The sequence below is a fragment of the Tachypleus tridentatus genome, chromosome 11, assembly GCF_004210375.1.
Source record: "Tachypleus tridentatus isolate NWPU-2018 chromosome 11, ASM421037v1, whole genome shotgun sequence".
Taxonomy (NCBI): Eukaryota; Metazoa; Arthropoda; class Merostomata; order Xiphosura; family Limulidae; genus Tachypleus; species Tachypleus tridentatus.
The window spans coordinates 94,237,298-94,261,508 of record NC_134835.1 but is presented as its reverse complement, the minus strand read 5'-3'; the positions used below and the strand labels follow the sequence as shown (position 1 = coordinate 94,261,508).

General features: G+C 33.9%; 1 protein-coding gene across 17 annotated transcripts in view; it reads left to right on the top strand.

The window, feature by feature from the left end:
• LOC143232802 (protein GVQW3-like) overlaps positions 1-18,330 on the top strand; it is a 30,016-nt gene extending 11,686 nt beyond the window's left edge. For 6 of the 17 annotated variants that reach the window (XM_076468697.1, XM_076468698.1, XM_076468689.1 and 3 more), the window contains one exon: positions 3,200-3,535. Coding sequence is in view for 5 of the 17 variants with exons in the window: in XM_076468688.1 (XP_076324803.1) it covers positions 7,043-7,420 (378 nt within the window). In the remaining 12 variants the exon portion in view is untranslated. Of the gene's footprint in view, positions 1-536; positions 12,922-16,097; positions 16,165-17,648 lie in introns of those variants that run through there. The other 11 variants (XM_076468688.1, XM_076468687.1, XM_076468684.1 and 8 more) reach the window with 6 other exon arrangements.
• The last annotated feature ends 5,881 nt before the right edge of the window (positions 18,331-24,211 follow it).

The window sequence follows — 24,211 nt, the reverse complement described above, 5'->3', positions numbered from 1 at the left end:
TATTTATGGCCTACTGATAAATCTAACATGTTCAAAGTGATTTAACATTACTCCCCTTTAACAAGTGGCAAAATTCAACCCTTTACTGAGCCTAAGGATAAAACTATTGTATACAAATAATTAATTGCCGATCCTATTACTTCAGTAAAATAAACATATGAGTAGGGAAACTTATTAAGTAAATGAATTATTTTAGTGCAGCTTACAAATAGTTGAATGGCAACAAAAATTCCCTTACCCTCTCCACACTTGATTTTTTTATAACAAATTTGAAATTCTTATGTACCAACCTCATGAAGGAAGGAAGCTTACAGCAAATACACTGAGAAAAAATGTATTCTAAGTTTCAGATGATATTTTTGTGAGTTTAGTAATTTCAGGTTCAACTATTTACATGTTTTCATAAGTGTTTTGTATTTTTACATATGTTTTTTTTAAGTTAAAAATAGCTGCAAAGTTTCTGAAAATTTATGCATCTCTGACTTTATTTTGTCTAATAAAATTGTTTCACTGAAGGCAGAAAATTTTTATTTTAGCCATATGAATAAAAATTCCAACAAGAAGCCAAAAGTCAACAACTAATGCTGGAGCTTTATCTGTTTTTTTTTTAAAAAAGTTGATTTTATAATTTTTTTTAATACAAGTTTTATTTCAACATTTCGGTTTTTATTTTATTTTGCAGGAAATTTGTAGAAATACTTTCGCTTTTTTTTTGAAAATTTGATGTTGCACATTTTCTTAGTTACTCCTAGAATGCTTGCACCAGGGAAGGTTGATACTTGTGTAGGTTAATTTCAGTAGTAATTGAAGTTAAGGAGGGACTTTAATTCCTGTACTGTTTTGCTCCACTTATCATTGTGGTACTGTAATTGTAAAGACACTGAAGTAACTTCAGAAAACGATGTTCTAAAATATATAGTGGAAATTGAAAACAAAATCATATCATGTCATTACATCTAAAAAAAAAATAGTTGATTAGTATTTTAACCAATGTAAATTATATATTTTGCTTGCCCCACGTATATATCTTAATTTTTACTTGCACGTGAAAATCATCATGCTTATGTTGCTACAGAACTGTTATTTTAATTTTTATTTGAGTTGAATATATTTCATTATGGTATCAGAAGAGTTTTTATGGTTTGATGAGGCATGTTTAAGATATTAATGATATGATAGTTTTGTCTGTCAAACCTGCCCTCTTTATTTTATGGTTTCAAGATTTATTAGATCAAGACATGTCAATTTTAGATAGATTTTAGAAATAATCTGTGTTACTTTTTATCACTCTTGCTTTTGTTTGTGTTTATCCTATAGTCCTTTCAGGTACATTAAATTACCTAATGGGCTGTTTATAGTGTGGGAAGATATTGACAGTAATAGGATCCCAGAGGTGGTGTGTCATCAATGTTTGCTTTCTACATAGTTCTCAATCCTATAATTTCATTCTGCATTCATTCCCTGTGTTTTAGTGTTAACACATAGAAGATAGAATAAGATTGTAGCTTAATCATACTTTTAATGAAAAAGAGGAGATTATTATCTTACTCATGCTAAGACTTTTGAGTACAATGCTACTCGCTCTTTTATCTATTGCCCACTAGTGCATTGTAGTGCTGTAAGCCTACAATGATAAAAATTGGTTTGGTACCCTCTGTGGGCAGAGCACAAATAGCCCATTTTATAGCTTTTTGCTTAACAACAACCATTCCAAAATTATAAATTTCTTGGAATTCCAAAACATTGTAATTATGGAGAATAGGTTACAATCTGTAAATTGATAGTGGATTTTTTCAGACCACCAAAAATGCTATAGATTTTGTAGATGACCTCTTTCTAAATTCATAACATTATCTCAGCTGAGGACATCTTTAAATTATCATTTGTTCACAGATGTTGATGGAGATGTAGATCACCATCGACCAGGTCAGTACCACTATGTATGTCTCTTTTGGATGCATTTTACTTGGTAGATTATGTTAATATAACATGCTATTCATAGCATTATTTATATCTAAATATAACATTTAACTATTCACACAAGAAATAATAATCTAAGTTTTTATTATAATGAAATACTTAAATTAGATTTGGCAAATTTCAAGAATTTCATCTTTTTCTTCTAATTAATTTTTTTTGTTTTATTTATATAATAATGAAAATTTGGAGAAATATTTTAACTAACTGTTATTTTGTTGTTATTCATGTGATGTATTTCAAAATGTTTTAAAGCTATCTTGGAAAAAGGATGATTTAAGCTTTGGTTTTAAAGTAGTCCTAAGTTTGACACAGAAACTATGGCCTCTTTGAATGGATAGTAATACTGATTATTTTCCTAAGATTTCCTGAGAATAGGGATGGCGAACCCTTTTGAGAGTGTGTGCCCAAATTGGGGATAATCTTGAAAATTCTATCATGTACCCATGGTAATTTTTAGCAGGAGATTATCATATATTTTTATTATTATTATTATTCTGAATTATTTTAAATGAAACAGCTTTAGGAGTTACATGTTATTAATAACTATAGTAATTCACAAGAAATAAAATTGAATTAGTAACAATAATAATGGACTTCTTCTTAAGGAAAGGAGTCTTCTTGTTTATTTATGTTTATTCATTGTTTTACTATTAACAAAAAGCATTTTGTAAAATAATAAGCTTTGGTTCAAATTATGTGACATAAAAACAATAAAAAAAAACAATGAAGGAAAATAAACATATTTTGCTCTTAGTGAGACTTTTGCTGTCAGACCAGGCAATGACAGATATTTTATCTTTGTTGTTTTGAGAGCTATGCATGCAGCACTAGTTTCTTCAACAAGTCTACCCTTATAATTATACTTTACAAAGTTCATCACTGAAAATAATGACTCTCATAAATATGTTGATGAAAATACTGTTAGTACTGCCATTGCAACATTTTTCAGACAGTCAAAAGTTTCAAGAATATAATTCCAGAGTTTTAGAACCTCATTTTCTGCAATTTTCTGTGTTATTCCAGTCACTAACCAATCCCTTTCAATACTTCATAGTTGCAATTTTTTACCTCCAAATTGAACTGCTTTGTAAATCGGTAAGATCTCAATGCATATTTTTTCATGAATTTCAATGTCTTTCTTTTTGTTTTTTAGGTTTGGGAAATATTTAAAAGTGCTATTGTAATCATTATGTTTAAAATTTTTTTGGTTTGATTTCAGAAGCTTTTATGTTATCGAACATAACATGAAGTGTTTTGCCAGATCCCTGCAGTTTGGTGTTCAAGTTATTTAAATGTGATGAGAAATCTGTAAAAAACATCATCCTACAAATCCACACAACATCAAATAAGTCTTGACAAGAAAATTTTTCATTAGTTGTAAACAGAGGAATTTTCTCCAAACACTGAATAAATCATTTAAGGACAGAACCTTTTACTTAGCCACCAAACATTGTTGTATATAAGTAGTCCTGTGTATACAGAATTCTCCTGTCTCAGTAAATTCTAAAATTTTCTTTTTGTCAAAGTATGTGCAGAAATAAAATTAACTAGCTTAGTTACAATTTCCATCACTTCTTTTTAAAGCTTTTTAAAACCAGTTTTTGCATGCAAAGCCTCCTCATGTATAATACAATGACAGACTACCAGTGGATGTTCAACATATTTTGCAAACACATTTACAAAACCTGCTTCTTTACCTATCATGCTGGGGGCACCATCAGTTGTCACTGAAATTATTTTTGAAAGGTCAACCTGTGAATTGGATAACTCATTTACTACTGCCTTGCATATTTCAGTCCCTGTAGTATGTTCAGGTAATGTTACCAAGTTAACCACTTCTTTGCAGATTTAATCACCCCTACAAAATCAAGCAATAATGGCTAGCCTAGATAATGATGTAACATCAATGCTCTTGTCAAGAGAAACGAAAAGGAATTTACATGAACCAACATCTTTTGTTAGCTGTCGTGCTATGTTTGTTCCCATCTTTAATATTTTAACTTTTACTGTGTTTCTATTCATTGACAGTTCCTTAATGCACTGAATATTTTTTTATTTTTCTGGAAAACCATCAAAAAGAAAATGAGCACATTCTAGCCATGATTCTTTAATATGCTCCTCATCACTAAGTGGTTTTCCATGTTGAACAATAATCTTTGAAATCTCAAAACTAGCAGCAGCTAAGCTGGAACTATCTGAAACTAATTCCATCAAAACATTTGATTACATGATGTTGTCGATGATTTCTTGAGAAATGTGTTATTTTTGTTCTTGCTCACTCTTATCACAAAGCCATTTATGAACAGCTTTATAATGCTGCTTTACAGAGGTAGTCCTGCACACCACTGTTTCAGAACATAAGATGCATAATGCTTTATCACCCTCTTTGTTCATGCCAAATCTTTTAGTCCAAGATTTTTGAAAATCTCTGCTGTTGTTCCTTTCATTTGAACGTTTTTGTTTCTTTGCTGGTTGAGCTGGCATTCTGACAAGCTGAAAATGGTAAATACAGTTTAAAAATATCTTGCCAATTAACTTAAATGCGATATTTTAACTTTCCATAACATAACAGCAGATGAAAATTTATGTAATTGATATAAAAATAAATCTGTAATTAACTAACTAATAAATATGCATACCATGCCAAATAATATAATTTTAACAATATAACTCGTATACTTACTGCAAAAAAATAAATTCATATTTACCGTTATTATCACTAAATATCCAATATTCACTCCCAAACAGCAAAAAAATATATAAAGAGAGCGAAGCCAATACCAACAGTTTACTTCTACTTGTACTTAAATATTGATGTGTATACTGGGTCTGCGAAGAATTCAAAACGTGTCATCGGATGCCACGTACCCACAACCGTAAAGCTGGTGCCAAGAGGGTGTGAGACGTTTCCTGTGAACACTTCTCACTGCTCCCGGGTTGGAAAAAATCATTCGCTGTTGCATATGGCAATAATGATAATCATTATATATATATATATATGTGTGTGTGTGTGTGTGTGTATTGTTTGTTTGTTATGGGCTAGCAGAATCGTAAAGCGGCACTGCATGCTGTGTGCCATATAAAATGTTCATGCGTGCCACCTTTGTTGGGCATACGTGCCATAGGTTCGCCGTCACTTCCTTAGAACTTACTCAGAGTGTGAATGGTGGGTTACATGGTTTATGGTTTATTTCCACAAAAATTCACTCCACACTTCTGGAACCATAGATGTGCTAATAATAGTTACTGTAAAATTCCACTATTCACTCAGACAACATTAGTCCAAGAGTCGGTGATGTTGCCCAGCTGGTCTCCCGTTATTATGTAGACCCGACTACCCACAAGAAACTCTATGCGAGAAGTCTTTAAACAAATAAAAAGCAAAATGATGTTGTTACGTTTTAAGTAAGTATATATAATTGAATATGGAAGAATCAGTAATATCGAACAGATGAAAACATGACTGTCAAGTAACCTGAAAGACTGAAACTTGGAAAAAAATAATTACGTGGCATGTGTATTGAAACGTAGATAATGTTAAATTCCGTAGTTAGTCACGCATTCTGAACTCTTGGCAGTCAATCATGTCCCTGTTTATTAAATAGTTGTTGAATTTGTGAATTTCATTGTATAATTGAGATTTTTTTATTGGTTGGGGGCATTCGTTCTCTTAATAGCTGTTGCGTAAAGTGTTAGTTTTGTTACTAATTGCTGTACCTTTTAAAATACATAAAAACGTTTTTGTACTATTCAGATTCATCCACAACTATTGATGGTAGCTCTTCGAGGAATATTGCTGCCTGTAAGGCAGTACTATTTCACGTGGAAAATATGAGGAAATAGTTAACCTACTTCTGGTTCCAGTTCGATCAATTAACTTCGGTTGGTTTCTTTTCAAGTTATTTCTAGAACAGGGGTTCCCAACCTTTTGGCACTCGCGACCCCTTACCTAAAAGTGTGAAACCCATGTGACCCCCTACTTAGGGCTTACTATCAGCAGCTTAATTTTTCTTTTATTTTCTGTGAAGGAGAGGGAAAGAAACATCTAAAAAAAATACTTAAAAATTCTGTAATTATTTATTAGCAAATTAAATCACATTGGTCCAACCTGAATTCACAAAAAGAACGTATATTTCTTAAAATAATATTAACATAGGTTTGAACAGCTATCCAACCCAGCTAGTGAGATGCCTGATGTTGCATTTCAGCAGCAAGCTTTGAAATTCGTGGCAGAGCGTTTGTTAGAGCCAGTCTCATGTCATCTCCAACATCCAATCTCTTCCTATTCTTTGTTTTTTATATTGACAAGAGTGGAAAATCCTGCCTCACACAAGTAGGTAGAAACAAATGGAACAAGGACACGTAAAGCTATCATGCTGACTTTGGAGTATGACTGATACATAGTGCACCTGAACTGAGTCATGGATTTCACCTTGAAGAGATCACGAGCTGAAGAGTCGTTCCTTAGATCCAGAAATTCATCTTGGATATCATCTGGGATGCTGGATACATCAAGTTCAGTACAAAATCGTTGGCGAGCACAGTGGTGAAGCCAATGTTGAGGTAGCATTCTGAGTATCTGCGCCGTTTAGCCATGGACACAACTCACCTCTACTGCTTACTTATCTCCTTGCTAAAATAAAATAAAAATGTTGAATAATGAACGCTTTGGTAACTGTAGATCTTACACTGACTACTTGTGAGGGGTGCAGGTAGAGTAATGATGGGGTTAGTATTGGTAGGGAAGGGAGCGTGGCCAGTCGCGCGATTCGTCATTCACCAATCAGCAACGGACATGTGACTCACGTGTCGACAGCGAGCACACACACACTTAGTCACAGCTAAACAGACACAGAAGCATACGCACGAGGTCTGTTCAAAAAATACGCGGACTGTTTGAATTGCGCGGCTCCAGTTGGTTCCTGGGGAATCCGCTTGGTGTCGCTAGGTTCGCACAGATCAGCTGATTACGACGCCATTTCCCGATTGCAGATATCTTCATTTGTGTATTAGCTACGCGGTTTTAAGTGAAGTGCGATTTTTTCGTTTGGCGGATTTCAGAATGAATGACCTGAAGGAGCAACGACTTGCTGTGAAATTTTGTGTTAAACTTGGAAAATCTGCGACTGAAACTTTTGGTATGCTTAACACGGCTTACGGTGATGTTGCTATGAAGCGTACGGCATATTTCAAATGGCATGAACGTTTTAGGGATGGTCTACAGTCCATTGAAGGTGATGAGCGTCCTGGACGTCCTTCCACGTCAACTGACGACCCACACGTCGACAAAATCAACATCCTGGTGCGGGCAAATCGACGTCTGACTGTCAGGGAGCTTGCTGAAGAGTGTGGGATATCAGTTGGATCTTCTTACGAGATTTTGACCGAAAAATTGAAGATGCACCGCATTGCTGCGAAATTCAGCCCTCAGAACTCGTGAGTTTTTGGCCAAACACTCGATCACTGTTCTTCCCCCCCCCCTACTCACCTGACCTTGCTCCTTGCGATTTTTTCTTGTTCCCCAAACTCAAAAGACCCTTGAAAGGAAAAATATTTGAGACGATTCCCGAGATTAAGGCAAATGCGACGAAGGAGCTGGAGGACATTACAAAAGAAGCGTATTAGGACTGTTTCAACAAGTGGAAACACCGTTGGGATAAGTGTGTGCGTTGGGGAGGAGAGTACTTTGAAGGGGTCCCAGACCTGTAACTTCTAAATAAAGTACATTTTGTTTTATGACGTCAGTCCGCGTATTTTTTGAACAGCCCTCATACATGCGAGTGTACGCTACATACTCGCTATTCACTAGTACACACATACGTACAGTTGCAGACACATACACATTCACTCACAGGCACGCATACATACACCCATAATATCACCTTATGACATTGAACTAACGTAGCATACGTTTTGCTTTGCACTGAAACAAAAAAATGTAAGAGCATGAAAATGTAATTGATGAAATAAAATTAATGTTATCCCAAGCTACTTCTAACAAGGCTTCGCGACTCCCCTGCCCTGGGGGGTCGCGATCCACCGGTTGGGAACCCCTGTTCTAGAATGACGAAGCAAACCAAAAACATCACATTTCTAGGGAAAAGCGTTATTTAGTTCATCATTTTATGATGATTACTCATCAGCCTTTTACGTATATCTGTATTAATATTATCCAGTTGTATACATTTTAAGAGCATACCAGAAAGTTTCTTTTCGGTATCTCAGAATAAAAATAAATTCGAAGACATTAATTTTGCCATAAACTTATTGTCTAGAAGTGAGTGATAAGTTAACTTTAAAGTTTAGGCCCCACATGGTCAGGTGGTTAGGGCGCTCGACTCTTAATCGGAGGGTTACGGGCTCGAATCCCCGCCATACTAAATGTGCTTACCCTTTCAACCGTAGAGGCATTATAACGTGAAGGTAAATCCCAGTGCTCATTAGTAAAAGAGTAGCCCAAGAGTTGGCGGTCTGTGGTAATAACTAGCTGTCTTCGTTCTTGTCGTACACTGCTAAACTAGGATGGCTGGTGCAGATAGCCCTTGTGTAATTTTGCGTGAAATTTAAAACAAACAAACTTTATAGATTGAATCATAATTCTAGCAGAATTTTTTTGCGTGAACTGAAATTGTTCAATATTTCTTACTAATTACATATACAGAAGCAATTTCTTCTGTCAATTTAAATTTGTTCACTGTTTTCATCTGGTTACATCATCAATTGTACACGAGCAGCAGATTCTAGTTTTTTTTTTATTATTTGATTAACTAAATTATTCAGAATTCCCTGTGTTTTTGTTTCTCATAGAAGTCTTAAAGGTTTAAAATATTGTTTTTATTAACTCGCGTAAAGAATTAACACAAAAGTCTTATTGTTCAAAATCATGGAGAGAGCAACACATTGGTAAGATAACTCGAGATTGGCATTTCAGTACCTGGATATTCTGTTGAAATAATATATCGGTAAAACTGATAATTACTTACTAATTACTAGTAACAAATCTAGTAATTGCTTAAACATGTGCCAGTAACAAAAGTTATCTCTGTAAACACTTGCTATACACCTGTACGTGCCAGAATAACAATAACCAAACGGCTTTCGTAAGAGCTCTGTTCAGTTTATACCTTTACCAACCTGACTTCTACAGGTGTAGCAGGAATTAAGGTAATAAAAGTGAAAGGTCTAAAAGAAATGTACAGTTAGTGGAAATGTTATGTTTCAAACGTAAACAAACATTGGTTTGTTTTGAATTTCACGCAAAGCTATGTAAGGGCTCTCTGCGCTAGCCATATTTAATTTAGTTATGTAAGACTAGAGGGAAGGCAGCTAGTCATCACCACCCACCGCCAACTCTTGGGCTACCTTTTTGCTAATGAATAGTGGGACTGATCGTTACATTATAACGCCCCATGGCCAAAAGGGCGAGCATAATAAGTCGCTTTAATCATGTGTTTAGATTAGTTACATTATGTAAGGAACGTAAATTAGTAAATTAATACTTTAATAGACTTGTATATTGTTTTTTGTTCAGTTATATATTCTATTACACATTGATTCATGAACCAGATCGCAAAATTGTTACCAAAGATCTAGCTCCATACGTTTTTCTTATATTTTATTAACTAATTTATTGTGAGAAAAACTAACAAAACGTGATACAGCTCTTAATTCGTCCAGCTTTTGAGGATTTGTGTAATTTCCACTTAGGCACACACTCGGCTGAATCTGTTTCAATCAAGTCCACATACGTAGTAACCAAGCTCGTTATTTTTATGTTGACAATTTTTAGACTTTTGTCAGACACATAAAACTCTACTCACTGTGGGAGAAAATGTTGGCGCCAAATGTCTTGTGCCGATACGTTTAAAGTGCATTTTAATGTGGGATTAGTTAAATGGTTATTTAAAACATAAATATATAAACCTTTATAACATTTAATAGTCGTAATTTAAATATGTGATCAAATTTCGATTGAAAATGTAATACAACCATTTGGTAGGTTTGGCCTTTTTTCTTCTTCTTTCTTATTTTCCACCTCCCATGGACTCAGCAGTGTTTGTTTTTTAATTTTACGCAAAACAACGCGGGTATCGAAACTCGGTATTTAGAGACGCAAGCCTTCAGACTCGCTGCTGAGCATGGCCCAGTATGTCCAGATGGTTAGGGCGCTCGACTCATAATCTGAGTGTCACGGGTTCAAATCCCTGTTACAATAAATATGTTCGCCCTTTCAGCCGTGGGGGTGTTTATAATGTACGATCAATCCCATTGATAAGCAGAAAACAACGTTAATGTGTATGTATGTTATATATAAACACATTAATAAATACGTGTAAGAGAGAGACAGTAATTAGCAAGAATAATAAACGTATACCACTTAGTAAGAGTAAATCATGACTATACACACACTGAAGTAGTATATGATATTGTTTAAAAACTGTTACTTGTTTTCAATAGTGAAATCATATTGATAACTCGCTTTATTTTAGGCCCAGCATGGCCAGGTGGTTAAGGCGTTTGACTCGTCATTTGAGGGTTGCGGGTTCAAATCCCCGTCACACCAAACATGCTTGCTCTTTCAGCCGTGAGGTATTATAAAGTTACGGTCAATCCCACTATTCGTTGGTAAAAGAGTAGGCCAAGAGTTTGCGGTGGGTGGTGATGAGTAGCTGCCTTCCCTCTAGTCTTACTAGGGAGTTTATTAACTGTCATACTACCGAGAACAAGAAACTGTTGTTAAATCAAGCTGTTATGTGACAAGTATAAACGTTGTCATTAAAAAGTATTTTAAATACTTATTTTATATCATCGTAAGTAAAAAAAAAACAAAAAACATACCCAAACGATTAGGAGTATTATGTTACGTGAAAAACTAAACTTTAAGATGTCGTGCAATATCGGCGTTTATTTATACCTTAAGTTCTGTTTTTCTGATTTATGAGTAAAGTTAAGGAAAAGTCAAAAAAAGAACAATGATAAATAATTGCGTTCAGATAAGTAAATGACGATGTGCTACTAATCCTTACCCTAATTCTGATTTAAAAATAACTTAAATTGATGAAAATTGCATTACACCGACCTAATCTAGTTCACACCATAAAAGTTGTTGTTCATGCGATTTAATAATATAACTACCGTCCAATCTACTAAAATACTGAAGCACTATCCGCCAGGGGTCATGTATAGCTTTGGCAATATTTTTGTCTGCAATAGTTACGTAAAGTTAGGTAGTTCTCATTTGTTTTGAAAGTGAGCTACCATCTAGTATCAAAATTACACGATAAATAGCCACATTCAAGAAGAAACATATCAAGCAGAAAGTGTACAAATCATCATCAAACCAAAGTTGCCCTGAGCCCTGGTAAAAGGGCCTTTTTGTGAAGAGCTACGATGGTTCGTTATCCTAGTGGTAATGTCTCGTCATCTTATTTTATTTGTTCACTTTTAGAACCTTACCTATACTTCTAATTATTTCTTCCTAATGTATTTCAAACTCCATAACCCCTGCTTTTCTATGATTTCCTGAACATCCTTGGAGAGGAATCCATCCCATTATGCCTAATCCTTTCAATATGTCAGCCGTACTCCAACCGTACACCATTCAATGTTGGTATATGGTGAATGGCTATGATTATTGCAAGTATAACATGGTTGATGTTTTGTTATGCTTTTTTTTTTGTATTTTCGCTCACAAGTCTTTCAAATCCGCTGGACGTTATCGCTAGGTTCTTGCGTTGCAAACACGCAGTCCAGCGTTCGCTACTGTACTTAAAAAGTACTTACTACTTTTTTCGGAATTGCTCCTCTTAACGGCGTATTATGGTCAAATGCATGTTTTTTTTAAAACGGCAGGCTTTAGATTTTTGGCAGTCAGACACTACTAAGAAAAGGAATACTTGCACTGCACTATTAAAAAAAAGTCGACAAACTTTGTGATGCTGAAAATTTTTAATCTTCTGAAACTTCACGTGGCTTTAGAATCGAAAGTTTTGAAATTCTCGAGGGCTATCTGCGCTAGCTGTCCTTGACTTAGCAGTGAAAGACTAGAGAGAAGGCACTTAGTCATCTCCACCCACCGCCAGTGCTTAAGCTGTTCTTTAGTGGGATTTACAGTGACATTACAACAGACGCACGACTGAAAGGACGAGTATGTTTGATGGGATTGAGATTCAAACCCGCGACCTTCAGATTTTGAGTCGAGTTACTTTAACCACCTAACCATGAAGTAGATAAGCCTTGTGGATGAGTGACATTTTGTAGACTTTTTCAAGGGTTGAACAACGTTCAGGGTAAAGAAAAATATTTACTTCGCTACTCCTCTCCAGAATTAAAATATGCATGTTTTGTGCAAACTGTGTCAACAGAGATCGCACACTCTAATTTTCGTTTCGTCTTCTAATTTTTATTCTGGCTTCAAGTCAGTCGTTTTGTTTGACAAGTCCTATCTCTGTTATCTCTTGTTAAAATGTTTGCCCATGTATTTCTTAGTTTTTGTTTTATTTTGTCTAACTGCAGCTTTTACAGTATAAAGATTAGTTCTTACTTGTTTCGGTTGATTAACGTAAACGATCACTCTGTGATACCTGTAACAATTAATCTTCTAAGCTGAATTTAAATATGTAATTGCTTACGTTTTTCAGTCTTAAATCTGGTCTCAAATTATACTCGTTTTAATTACAGTAAGTTATTCTAATTTAGAGTAATATGTTTTGTCTCTTACATGGTTATTCATGAGTATACGAATATGTTTATAGTTAATGTAATTCGAATTGAACCACCTCTGATGTGCTTTAGTGTATGTTACTGAAATATAAAGATATGCATGTATACACTGCTGACCAAAATCTTAAGGCTAATGAACATAAAGAAAAAATATGCATTTTGCGTTGTTCGACTCAACTACTTATTTGAGTAGAGCTTCGAAAGATGAAAATAAGAAAATGGAAGATAAAAATAAAAAACATTTTTAGCATTTAATAAGGAAAATGTGAACAATATGAAATTAGCCTAAATACTAGCTCGTCAAAAGTTTAAAACCATACTGAAACGAAGCGTTAATCAGTAAACACGTAACAAAATTTAGTCATTTGTGTTCAAGCATTGGGTAAAAACATGGCCAAGGCTAAAAAGTTGACAGAGTTTGACAACGCTGCAATCCACAATGCCCGCAGGACAAAGGACTTTTTCATGGCGAATAACGTGATTTCTTTTGGACCATCCAGCGTGTTCGCCCGAACTGAACCCCATTGAAAATATTTCGGGGGAAATCTTTAGAAATGGACGTCAAGTTCAAGTAGTGCATGATCTTCGTGAAGCCATCTTCGCCACTTGGAATAACATTCCAGCCAGCCAGCCTTCTGCAAACTTTTATATCGACCATACCAAAGCGAATGTTTGAAGTTATTCGCAATGACCGCCTGAGACCTTTTATTGGGCATTTCCTACCCTGTTTAGGACTTATTTATGGTATGGTCTTAAACTTTTGACCAGCTAATATTTAGGCTGATTTCATAGTGTTCACATTTTCCCTATTAAATGCTAAAAAATTAAAAAAAAAATTATTTTCCCTTTTCCTATTTTCATCTTTTGAGTTTGAGTTCTACTCAAATAAGTGGTTGAGTCTAACAACGCAGAATGCATATTTTTTCTTTATGTTGATTGACCTTAAGATTTTGGCCAGCAGTGTATTACAATATTTCTTCAAAACAGGTTTGTCTTCAGTGAGAAAATCCCCACCTACTCACATATGTAATTTTTGTAACATACCATATACAGGAAGCCACAAGATATGAAGTGAGTGTCAGTGAATCGGTCACATGACAAGAAATCAATTGAAAGCAGCAAGTAATTTATATTCATCGCTTTCAAAATTGATGCGCATGCCTATAATAATCGTATCCGTAATTGTAACTTGATAATTTTGTAAAATAAATTATCTATTACATTCTTAGTTTAATACGTTTGTTTGTTTGTTTTGGAATTTCGCACAAAGCTACTCGAGGGCTATCTGTGCTAGCCGTCCCTAATTTAGCAGTGTAAGACTAGAGGGAAGGCAGCTAGTCATCACCACCCACCGCCAACTCTTGGGCTACTCTTTTACCAACGAATAGTGGGATTGACCGTCACATTATAACGACCCCACGGCTGGGAGGGCGAGCATGTTTGGCGAGACGCGGGTACGAACCCGCGACCCTCGGATTACGAGTCGCACGCCTTAACGCGCTTGGCCATGCCGGGCCCTAGTTTAATACAGCACCCTATTTAGCTCTACGAAAAGTATGCCAGGAAGCCATGTTGAAGTGTTTATGTGTGTACACAAAATGGTGGACGCATGAATAGTCTTGTTACTCTTGTTTTCAGTTGTATTAAAATTATATCAGTGTAAAGGCTTTTGAACAATTCGTCACGTGACGCTGGAATTTTACGTTATCATTATTTTTATATGTTCCAAATTAAGTAAATAACAATACTGTTATTTCTATGGAATTTCTGCTCGATTTGAAGTAATGCTGAATAATGGTGCTTGACAGTGCTAACAGCAGTCCTCTCTACAGAAATTCATAATCGTGGATAATGTTTGTTTTGGAACAATCTGTTTGTATTCAGTTAATGCATCAGTGCAATCGGGGGATTGCGATTAGTGCACTTTACTGAGTCCATATCGCAAATAGCCCCAAAACACTTTCACTATTCTTATTTTAATGTGCTATATGATTACTTTTAGGAAATTTTTATCTTAAGGTTCTTTTTACTTTTTTCATTAAACTGAAATAAGATTTAAATGGCTCCGTCAAACGTTTCTGCACCAGAATCACAGAAGACTTGGCGCCGGGCTCGAGGTTTGCTCAAAATTTGCTTAATGTTTCTCTAAATCCCTCAGCGGCTTACCGATAAGTCTTAAGGCTAATAACGGTTAACACTGGGTTTCCATACTCGCAATGGTGAGAGCTCAGACAGCCCATTCTATAAGTTTGTGCTTAACAAACAAACAAACTGACGAGAAAAGTCGTATGATGAGAAGAAATAATAAAAAAGAACAAGCTTTAGAAATAAAATATCGAGATACTGTGATTATTCTGCGCCCTGTATTTGAGAACTATGAAACAAGTTGTGTCTTGATACTTAAATTTATAACTTACAACCATGTGTTATATATTATATAAGATTTTGTCTTTTAGTAATAATAAACCTTGTTACTATGGTATGATTATGGATTTTAATGAAATCGAACAATAAATTACAAAATGCTATATAGTGTGTGTGTTATATAATATGGTCCAGCTTGGCGAGGTGGTGAGGGTGCTCGACTAGTAAGTAATCTGAGGGTCGCGGGTTCGAATCCCTATAACACTAAACATATTCACCATTTTTAGCCGTGGGGGCGTTATAATGCCCCAGTCGTTAATAAAAAGTTGCCCAAGAATTGGCGGTAGGAGGTGATGACTAGTTGTCTTCCCACTGTTAGCACAGATAGTCCTGGTATAACTTTGCGCGAAATTCAAAAGCCAAAGCGCTTATATATTTTTATGATATGTTACTAAGACCACTTTTTCTGAGCTCGTTTAGCACAGTATCTGCATTACAGAAGATATATTAAAGAAAAATATTGGTTCAGGAAACACAAAATAAAGGTAAGAATTAGAGAAAATAATCATAAGTAACGAAGAGGAAACGAACTACTAGAAATACCTGGTGTGCAATATATTAACTGAAATATCGTATCATTTCTACCTTCTGTAACTGGTACAGAACATATATTTATTCAGGTAGAGTCGTCTAATGTTTTGTGTATTCCAGTGCAGTTTATGTATGTAGTTAATTAGATTACGTTAACTGGGTGTTTCAAGGTCGTTAAAGTGTTCTAATCATTTTATACAAGTAAAGGCCACATAAAAACCCTTTATTTGTAAGTCTCAAACTGTCATGTATGTGCTTCTATATGGATTGCTTGAAAGGTGGCTTATTCAGACAAGCAATATTAGACTATTAGCTGAAGTAGGTAACCTGTAGAATTATGGGATAACTTACTTTCTTTACTTTATTAGGGTATTTAAGTCTGGCGTTTCTATAGATTTAGTTTGATGTCGTTTGATTCCACTTGGTTTTCTCTATCCCAGCAGCCAGAAGATTGTGAAGAGGAAGCTCCACCACTTTTGGTAGCCCAAAGAAGACAATAAAAGAATGGTAAATAAAGAATTTTCATTTAAAACGACATGTGTGATTTCTTGTTCTTGTGTACTTCGTGTTGCTGGTGCTTTTGTTGTTTTTTGTTTTTTTTATACTCGATACCAGTGGACTTAGATGCGATAACAAGACAAAATTAGAGTATTAATTTGATATCATTGTATCATTGACATGCATGAAACAAAGCAGCTAGAATATTTTGCCAGCTAGGTTGATTTCATGATGCGATATGTAAGCTTTTTGTTTGTTTGTTTTTTGTCAGATTAGTAAAGAACTACTATCTCCATCTCTTAGCTGAGTAAAAAAGTCGAAGGGTCAAAATTTAAATAATACGTGAGATAGTTAAACTCCCAAGTTGTCTTTTTTACACCTTTTCGGTTCTCTTTTGGATATATTTTTACGATCTTTTCCAGCCAGTTTTACTTTTCAAATGGAACCATTTTCTTCCTTGTACGTTTCTCTCCTCTCCAGTTTGGGAAGCAATTTGAGTTAGGTTGTAGTAAACATTCTGTCCATCGGGATTAAAAGTGTAAATGCACAAAACAACTTTTTCGAGCGGATGTATACAACGCCACCTATGTATTACAGGATTCTATTAAACGTCTCCAAATGGCTTGACTTTTATTTGCTCATTCTCTTATAGACCGAACTTAATAAAATGTAATTAAATTTATTTCTTATAGGAAAAGATAAAGCTATGTTCGTCACGGTATTAAATTTCTGAAATGGATGAATAATCTAAAATGAATTTAGAGTTGCTATTTGCTAATGAAGAACTTACGTAAAGAAGAGTTATGCTGAGAAAGATCTAATATGAACAGAAACGATGAGTCTATCGCAAAAAAAGTAAATAAAAGAAATAGCTACAGAGTAGTTATTGTAACTTGATAGTCCGTGTTTTATATTCCATTTATTTGCGTGTGCTATCACTTGAATTTTTGTGAGAAAGGAGAGATAAACAATGTTGTATAAATAACAATAACCTAATTCTCTTTTGGCGCTAAGCCAAATAATAAGCTGTATGGGTTCTGTCCGCCACAAAGAGTCGAACCTCTTATAACGTATACGAAAGAGTGGCTACTATATAACCTAAAGGAACCGAATGAAAAATGGTAAAATGTAATCAAAAGTGAACTTTAGGATAATGAACTTTTCTCAGTGTTTTTGATCATCAAAATTGTGGAAATTTTGAAAGAGAAATTAATCTTTTCTTTTACAGAATGAATTGTTTTGACACTGCTAATAATAAAAAAACCACAACTCGCAAACAAATAGCTTTGCGAATTAATTAGTCTTCTTCTAAACGTAGTTTTTGTTTTATTTTAGAACTAGTGAAATCAGCCTCTCAGTCATTATTATGAGAAAATTGAAAATTATGTTAAGATTTTTGAAGTTAACTTATTGATAGAGTGAATTTTGATGTTGTTGTTAATGTTGTGATGTTTTTCTTTGCCGATGATGTTATTACCTTTCATGGCCTGTAGGTCAGGGCACTCAGTAAGAGGATAGCGGTCTTGAACCCATCACCGAACATACCAACTCTATCAGCTGTAAAGAAGATATAACATGACGATAAATCCCATTATTCTTTGGTAAAGAGTAGCTCAAGAGTTGGCGGTGGGCGTTTTTGACTAGTTGCTTTCCCTCTTGTTTTTTACATCTAAATTATGGATAGTTGGCGTAGACAGCCATTGAGTAACTTTGCGCGAAATTAAAGAAACGAAGGTATCACGTTTTAAACATAGGTAATCTTGTGTACGACAGTTTTCGTTGTTGTTGCACAAAGCTACACAGTGGGATATCTCTGCTTTATCACAATGGGTACTGAAACCTGATTTTTAGCATTATCAGCCCTCAAACTTATCACTCAGCCACAGGAAGGTGTGTAAGACAAGCTTATAAGATCATTTTTTGTCACAGTTTACTTGGCTCATTAACCACTCCTTTATTCTTTTTCAGGTAATGAAAAAAAATTTTCGTAGCAAAAAAAAAAATACTTGGAATAACTTTTACCCTTTAAAATAACTTGACGTATCTTTAACTTTTTAACTTTTGAAAAGCGTGTAAATTCACGATTCAATAATATTTTGTAAGTAAAATACGTATATTTATTAACTAAATACATCTATGATGTGTCATGTCTATACAGTTGTAAAGGAAACAGTACTGAATAAAAACATTTATGCTGGATTTAAGTCTTCAAGCATTCCAAAATGGAAATAAAACCGGGAACAGACGAAGAGGAACAAAAAATAGCGATTAAACTTATCTTGGATCTCACTTTCGTTTGAGATTGTGATGAAATAACAAAAACAATTAAGATTGTTAGTGTTTTTGAGTTTGAAAACATTTTGCCTTAGTATTATAAGGTATGACATGGATAATAATGTGCACCAGCTTCTGCACCTGTAACAAATTACTGGCGTTTTAACTCAAATACAACAATATTTAAGAATATGCCAACAAAGGCGGTAAAGAATAAAAAACCTTCAAATACAAAAGATAAAAACAATGACGAGAAAGCAATAATAACAAAAAATATCACAATTCAATGTTGGAGATCGATAAAAGATGTCCAAAACAAGTGTACTACGAGAACTCGGTAATTGTGAATATAATCAAAGAACGGTTTAAACAAACTGTTTATTGCTGAGGGAAAGGTGCGTTTTTTAATACAATTCTGCAATAGATTTTGTCCAATCATTGCATTCTATGCAAGACCAAAGCTAATCACTACGAAAATAGCCTAGAAGGTAAGGTTCTGTGTTGCAGAACTATTATGTCACTTGTGAAGTCTTTTACGGTGGCTGTAAATCAATGACTCATCTAAATTGTAACATTTGCTATAAAATAGTTCATCGTGCATGAGTATTCTAACGTGACTTACTCAACGGCTACATTTTTTGTCCCATCAAACTTCTATGGAACATTCTTGAAACTTAGAGTTCCTACTTTAAAATACTTGAAAAGTTGGAGATGGCTTTTATAAAGGAATGGTGTAACAATTTCGATGAATTTTCCAAGTGTTGGGTTGAGGAATAATTCGTGAGCGTTTTTTCAAGTTAAAAAAATATATTCATAAATGAAACGCTTTCGCAAAATATTTCATGTCATTTGGTAGATAATTTTTTGCTCTAATAGATGGTGTGTTTGATTTTCATATGTCTTTAATTTTTGCTTTCATTTTCAGCTCATTAAATGGAATGTCAAGTGGACAAAATCGAGCATTTTCGACACCATCTGCTTTTCGCATTTAATTTCTTGCAATTTCGTTTAAAACAATGCATACTATATACCTAGGTATTACATGAAATAAAGTATCATAATAAATGTTTTGGGTGTAATGTGTTCATGCATTGAAGTATTGTATAGTCTTGCATGTAATGCTTGAATGAAATTATTTAAAAACGCTCACGAATTATTCCTCAACCTAATACATTTTTGCTTCACTTCGAAACTGAATTAGTAGTGTTTTGAAGACTCGTGGTGATTCAGTGGCGTGTTAAACGTTTTACGCAGCTTAACATATTTTTCACATCCTGTGTACATAATTTTTATGTTCATTATTATTTATTTTAACTAATTTCAATTAGTCTAATATTGCTCAACTTTTATCTTTAAGTTCAGATATCTAGAAAATTTAAACATCATTTTCTACAGTTTTTCACTTCTAGAATTAATGATACGAATTATTTTCATATAACAATTGTTATTATCATTTATTTGCAACGCTTCGTGTGTTTTTTTGATATAATTTGGAATATTAATGTTAATGAAAAGTTAAAAATGTCTATTTTAACCGTCAGTAGATTTCTCGACAAAAGTAAAGATATAAAAGTACTATCATACCAAAAACTAAGAATCAAAAATCAGTTCTACTTTTATGGAACGCACTTTCTTAACTAGGTTTCAACAAACAAATGTTCTATGCGAATCGTCTCTACTGATTTGTCGAAATCTCACCCAGCCAGAGACGATCAAAATACTGTGGATTAGCCTTTTTACTTTCACTTCCAATTAAAGTTGTTAAATTATCTATCCCTACATATAAATGTTTATAATTATATCCTAAGTTGAATAACTCAATAATACGTTAACTCCAGAACTTTTAGTTTCTAACATTTCAAACAACTTCCTTCTTGACTCATTAATAAGGTCCTTATTGAACAAATAGTCTCTAGAATAGCTCGGTCACATTACATTATATATCATACCACTTATGTCTTGGATCATTGTTCTTATTAGATAATCAATGTGTTTAATAGCTCAGTCACATTATACTACATATCATACCCCTTATGTATTGACTCATTGTTCTTATTGTCTTGAAATGTTTACATGTTCTACAGTAATTCCTGTACGCTTTATCTGAAAATGATATTCATTGTTCTTCATCGCATACAGATTTTTCACAAAACTCCATATGTGTATTTACATAAGTGAATTTTTTTTTTTTTTATTGAAATCGGGTTACATTTCGTTATGCCCAAAATCCTGACAACCACTGGTTATAAATTTCTTCAGACCAGTCGCGACATGAGTATCTATCAATCGTTCTCGAAACCAAACATAATAATAAAAAATGTTCATTGTGGTAAACGAAATAATAATTTGATATAAATATGTTTTTTCTCGCTTTGTAAAAAATTCTCATGTGATAGAAAAAAAAATATTATTTTCGAAATCTGCCCAGTTGAATTAAAGAAAAAAATGTTGTTAAAACTGACACAGACCTGTGTTTTCGGTGTGTATAATAGCTCATATCATAACACTCCGTTTTGATTTATTTTTCTTGTTAGAACTGAAAAGAAGTGGCCGTAGAAAATTTATTTTGTTTCAATAAGTGTTTGTTTGTTTTGAGTTTCGGGGAAAGGTACATCTCCCAAATTTAGCAGTGTAAGCCTAGAGGGAAGAAAAACAGTCATCCCCACCCACCGACAGATCTTGGGCTACTCTTTTTACCAACGAAAAGTGGGATTGACTATCACATTATAACGCACCCACGGCTGAAACGGCGAGCATGTTTGATGTGATGGGGATTCGAACTCGCGACCCTCGGATTATAAGTTAAGGGACCTAACTACCGGGTCTTGCCAGGGATTTTTAATAATATCGTTTTACGATGAACAAGATAGAATCTACAACAGCTGTGACTCTTTAGATTACTTTAGAAAGGTTAGAGTAAATTAATCTATAAAACCTTGGATGTGGTCAAATATATCAATCGGAACAATTTGACCTCCTGAGTATGAAACTGTAATTAAATCGCAAATTGATTTGGAGATGACGGAGCATTTAGCTAAAAAAATTGTATTTGTAGAACTGAGAGCCGTGCTATGACGCTGTTAAAAATGCTTCACACATTTTTACATTTATCGTACAGTAAAAGTTATGTTTCCTTATTCTTTGATTCCATAACAAAGTAGTTAATGGCTACACATTAAGTTTATATTAATAACTCTGATTTAGTTAGGTAGGTTTGACGTTGAATTTGTAACGTTGATAAATGGTGGACAAATTATTAGTATTACTTCATGTTTTATGTAGGATTAAGAACGTTGTTTGATGATGGCAAAGGTTTCAATATTACACCATGTTTTACGTTGGACTGGTACTGTTAATTAATAATGATAAAGTTTTTTTTTAAATACACAAAGTTTTATTCTGTCTCCCAATTCCTTTGCTCGTGGTCCTCATCCCCAATGTCACAATAATATAAGGCCGAGAACTTATTACAATAAAATCCGGGATTCGAGGAGCCTCATCGCAGGTAGTTCTTTGACCTTTAAGTAGCTTAGAGCAGAATCTTACTCATTTAGTTTTGTAAAGGACTAAAGTTGAAAGAACGTGACAAAGTAGTTATCTGAGTGTGTGGGAGGAAGACATGAAATAAACCTTCAAATGCTGTAAAATAACTGTAAAATAATTTGATACTGTGTATTCACATATCTCGGATTTCGCTCATTTTGTGTAACTTCTTTACCTAATACTCTAACCAGGTTGTTAATAATGGAAGCAAATACTTTTATCATTATTTTAACTGGTTTAAAAAAATGCTTTTCTTTATTTTACAGAAATATTTTTGTACGAAAACTTATTATATGTTCTATTTAAGCTTATTCGAAATGATTTCTGTGGTTTAATAGTTACATTGGTAAGATAGTTTGTTTATGGGAGTATATTTGGGACTTTAAGTCAAAGAGCGGCCCGTCATGATCGGTGCTTAGGGCTCTCGATTCGTAATGTGAGGATCGAGGGTTCGAATCCCCGTCACATCAAATATGTTTGCTCTTTCAGCCGTGAAGGCATTATTATGTGACGGTCAATCCCACTATTCGTTGGTAAAATAGTATCCCAGGAGTTGGCGGTGGGTGGTGTTGACTAGCTGCCTTCCCTCTAGTCTTACACTGCTAAATTAGGGACAGTTAGCGCAGATAGCCCTCGTGTAGCTTTGCACGAAATTCGAAAAGCAAACAATTTAAGTCAAAGAGTAGTTATGTATATGAAGCGATACTTTATTTAAAAATACAGATATCTTCAAAAAGAAATATATATATATTATAATGATAAAACTAAGGGGACGACTTTTTTTTGTATTGTGCAGCGACGCCGTTGTGATGTTAACTACGAGTTGAATATATAAATGTCTATTAAGCGCAACTACTTGTAACTGTTGCCTTGAACTATAGATGTATATATATATATATGTGTGTGTGTGTGTATGAATATTTCTGAATAGAGAAAAAGTACGAGTTATTGAAACAATGAAAGTTGTAATGTTAAAATATCACACCTTACTTCTAGAGTCAATTTATTTTTAAACAGAAAATATAAAATTAGGGTGCTAATTACTGCAGTAATATAATATAAGATTAATATAAGTTTGAACGACTAAACACAAAATAATATTAACACTTAAACATTTATTATAAGCAAATATTTGCAAGATGCTTGTGTGGCACAGGAATTATATTTTTCGTCAAACTTTTCTATGGCTATTTGATTGTAAACAACATGATAAGTATAAAAAAAATTATCGAAACGTTTCAACCATGCCAACAGAAATCAATATACTCGGCGTCCCTGATTCATGGGATTTTCTACTGAATATCAAACGTTCACTGACAGACTTCTGCTGTCTTTCTGAGAGAGTCAATTATCTGATAAAAGGTTTAACTTTTTTTATCAAATTTGCAGCCTTCATTTGGAACGTATCTTATTGACAAAACGCGCACATACACACCAAAACAGAAAATATTGTTTTCAGGTTTTCATTGTTGGTAAGTGAGCTATTTAAGACAATTACACTACTTAAGGACGTTAATATAGTTATACATTTTTTAAATGTTCTGTTATATAAAAAAAATAAAGCTAGGTTAGTTGATTGAGTGTTTGGAATTGAACATAAAGCTACATAATGGGCTACCTATGCTCTCCCTACTAATTTCTAGCGGTGTTATGTCCGCAGACATATCGCTCTATTAATGCTACTTAATTCTACATTTCGTGAATCCAAAAATAATATCCATTGTTCTACGTCATGTACAAATTTATTTTTCTTTCACAAACGTCATATGTATTTTTACATACATGGATCATTTTCATTGAAATCAGTTAACATTTTTGTTATGGTTAAAATACTGATAACCATTTGCTGTTGATTCTTCTAGACCAATCTAAATCAATTGCAATTACAGGTTTGCAATAACAGTTATATAAAGTAGGAGATAACGAGTTCTTACTGAATATCATAATTTTAACTTGTATTTTTATAGCTGTAAACAGGAAACAAAATGAATACTTAGGTTTCATTAATATATTATAAACTTATTTAAATCAATGGTTCCAATTGTAGCTTTTATTTCCATCTTGTTTTATGTAGTGGGAAGGGGAGATGAAATCAACTTTGACCAACTGTGTAACAAATTTTTCTCTCCAAAGGGGAAGCTTTATTAGGGAAAGAACCGCCATAAATGAATAAATCTGAAATCAGATAGTCTACGTAATTTGGATTTTACGGATCCACATGCTGTGATAAAAAGAAAAG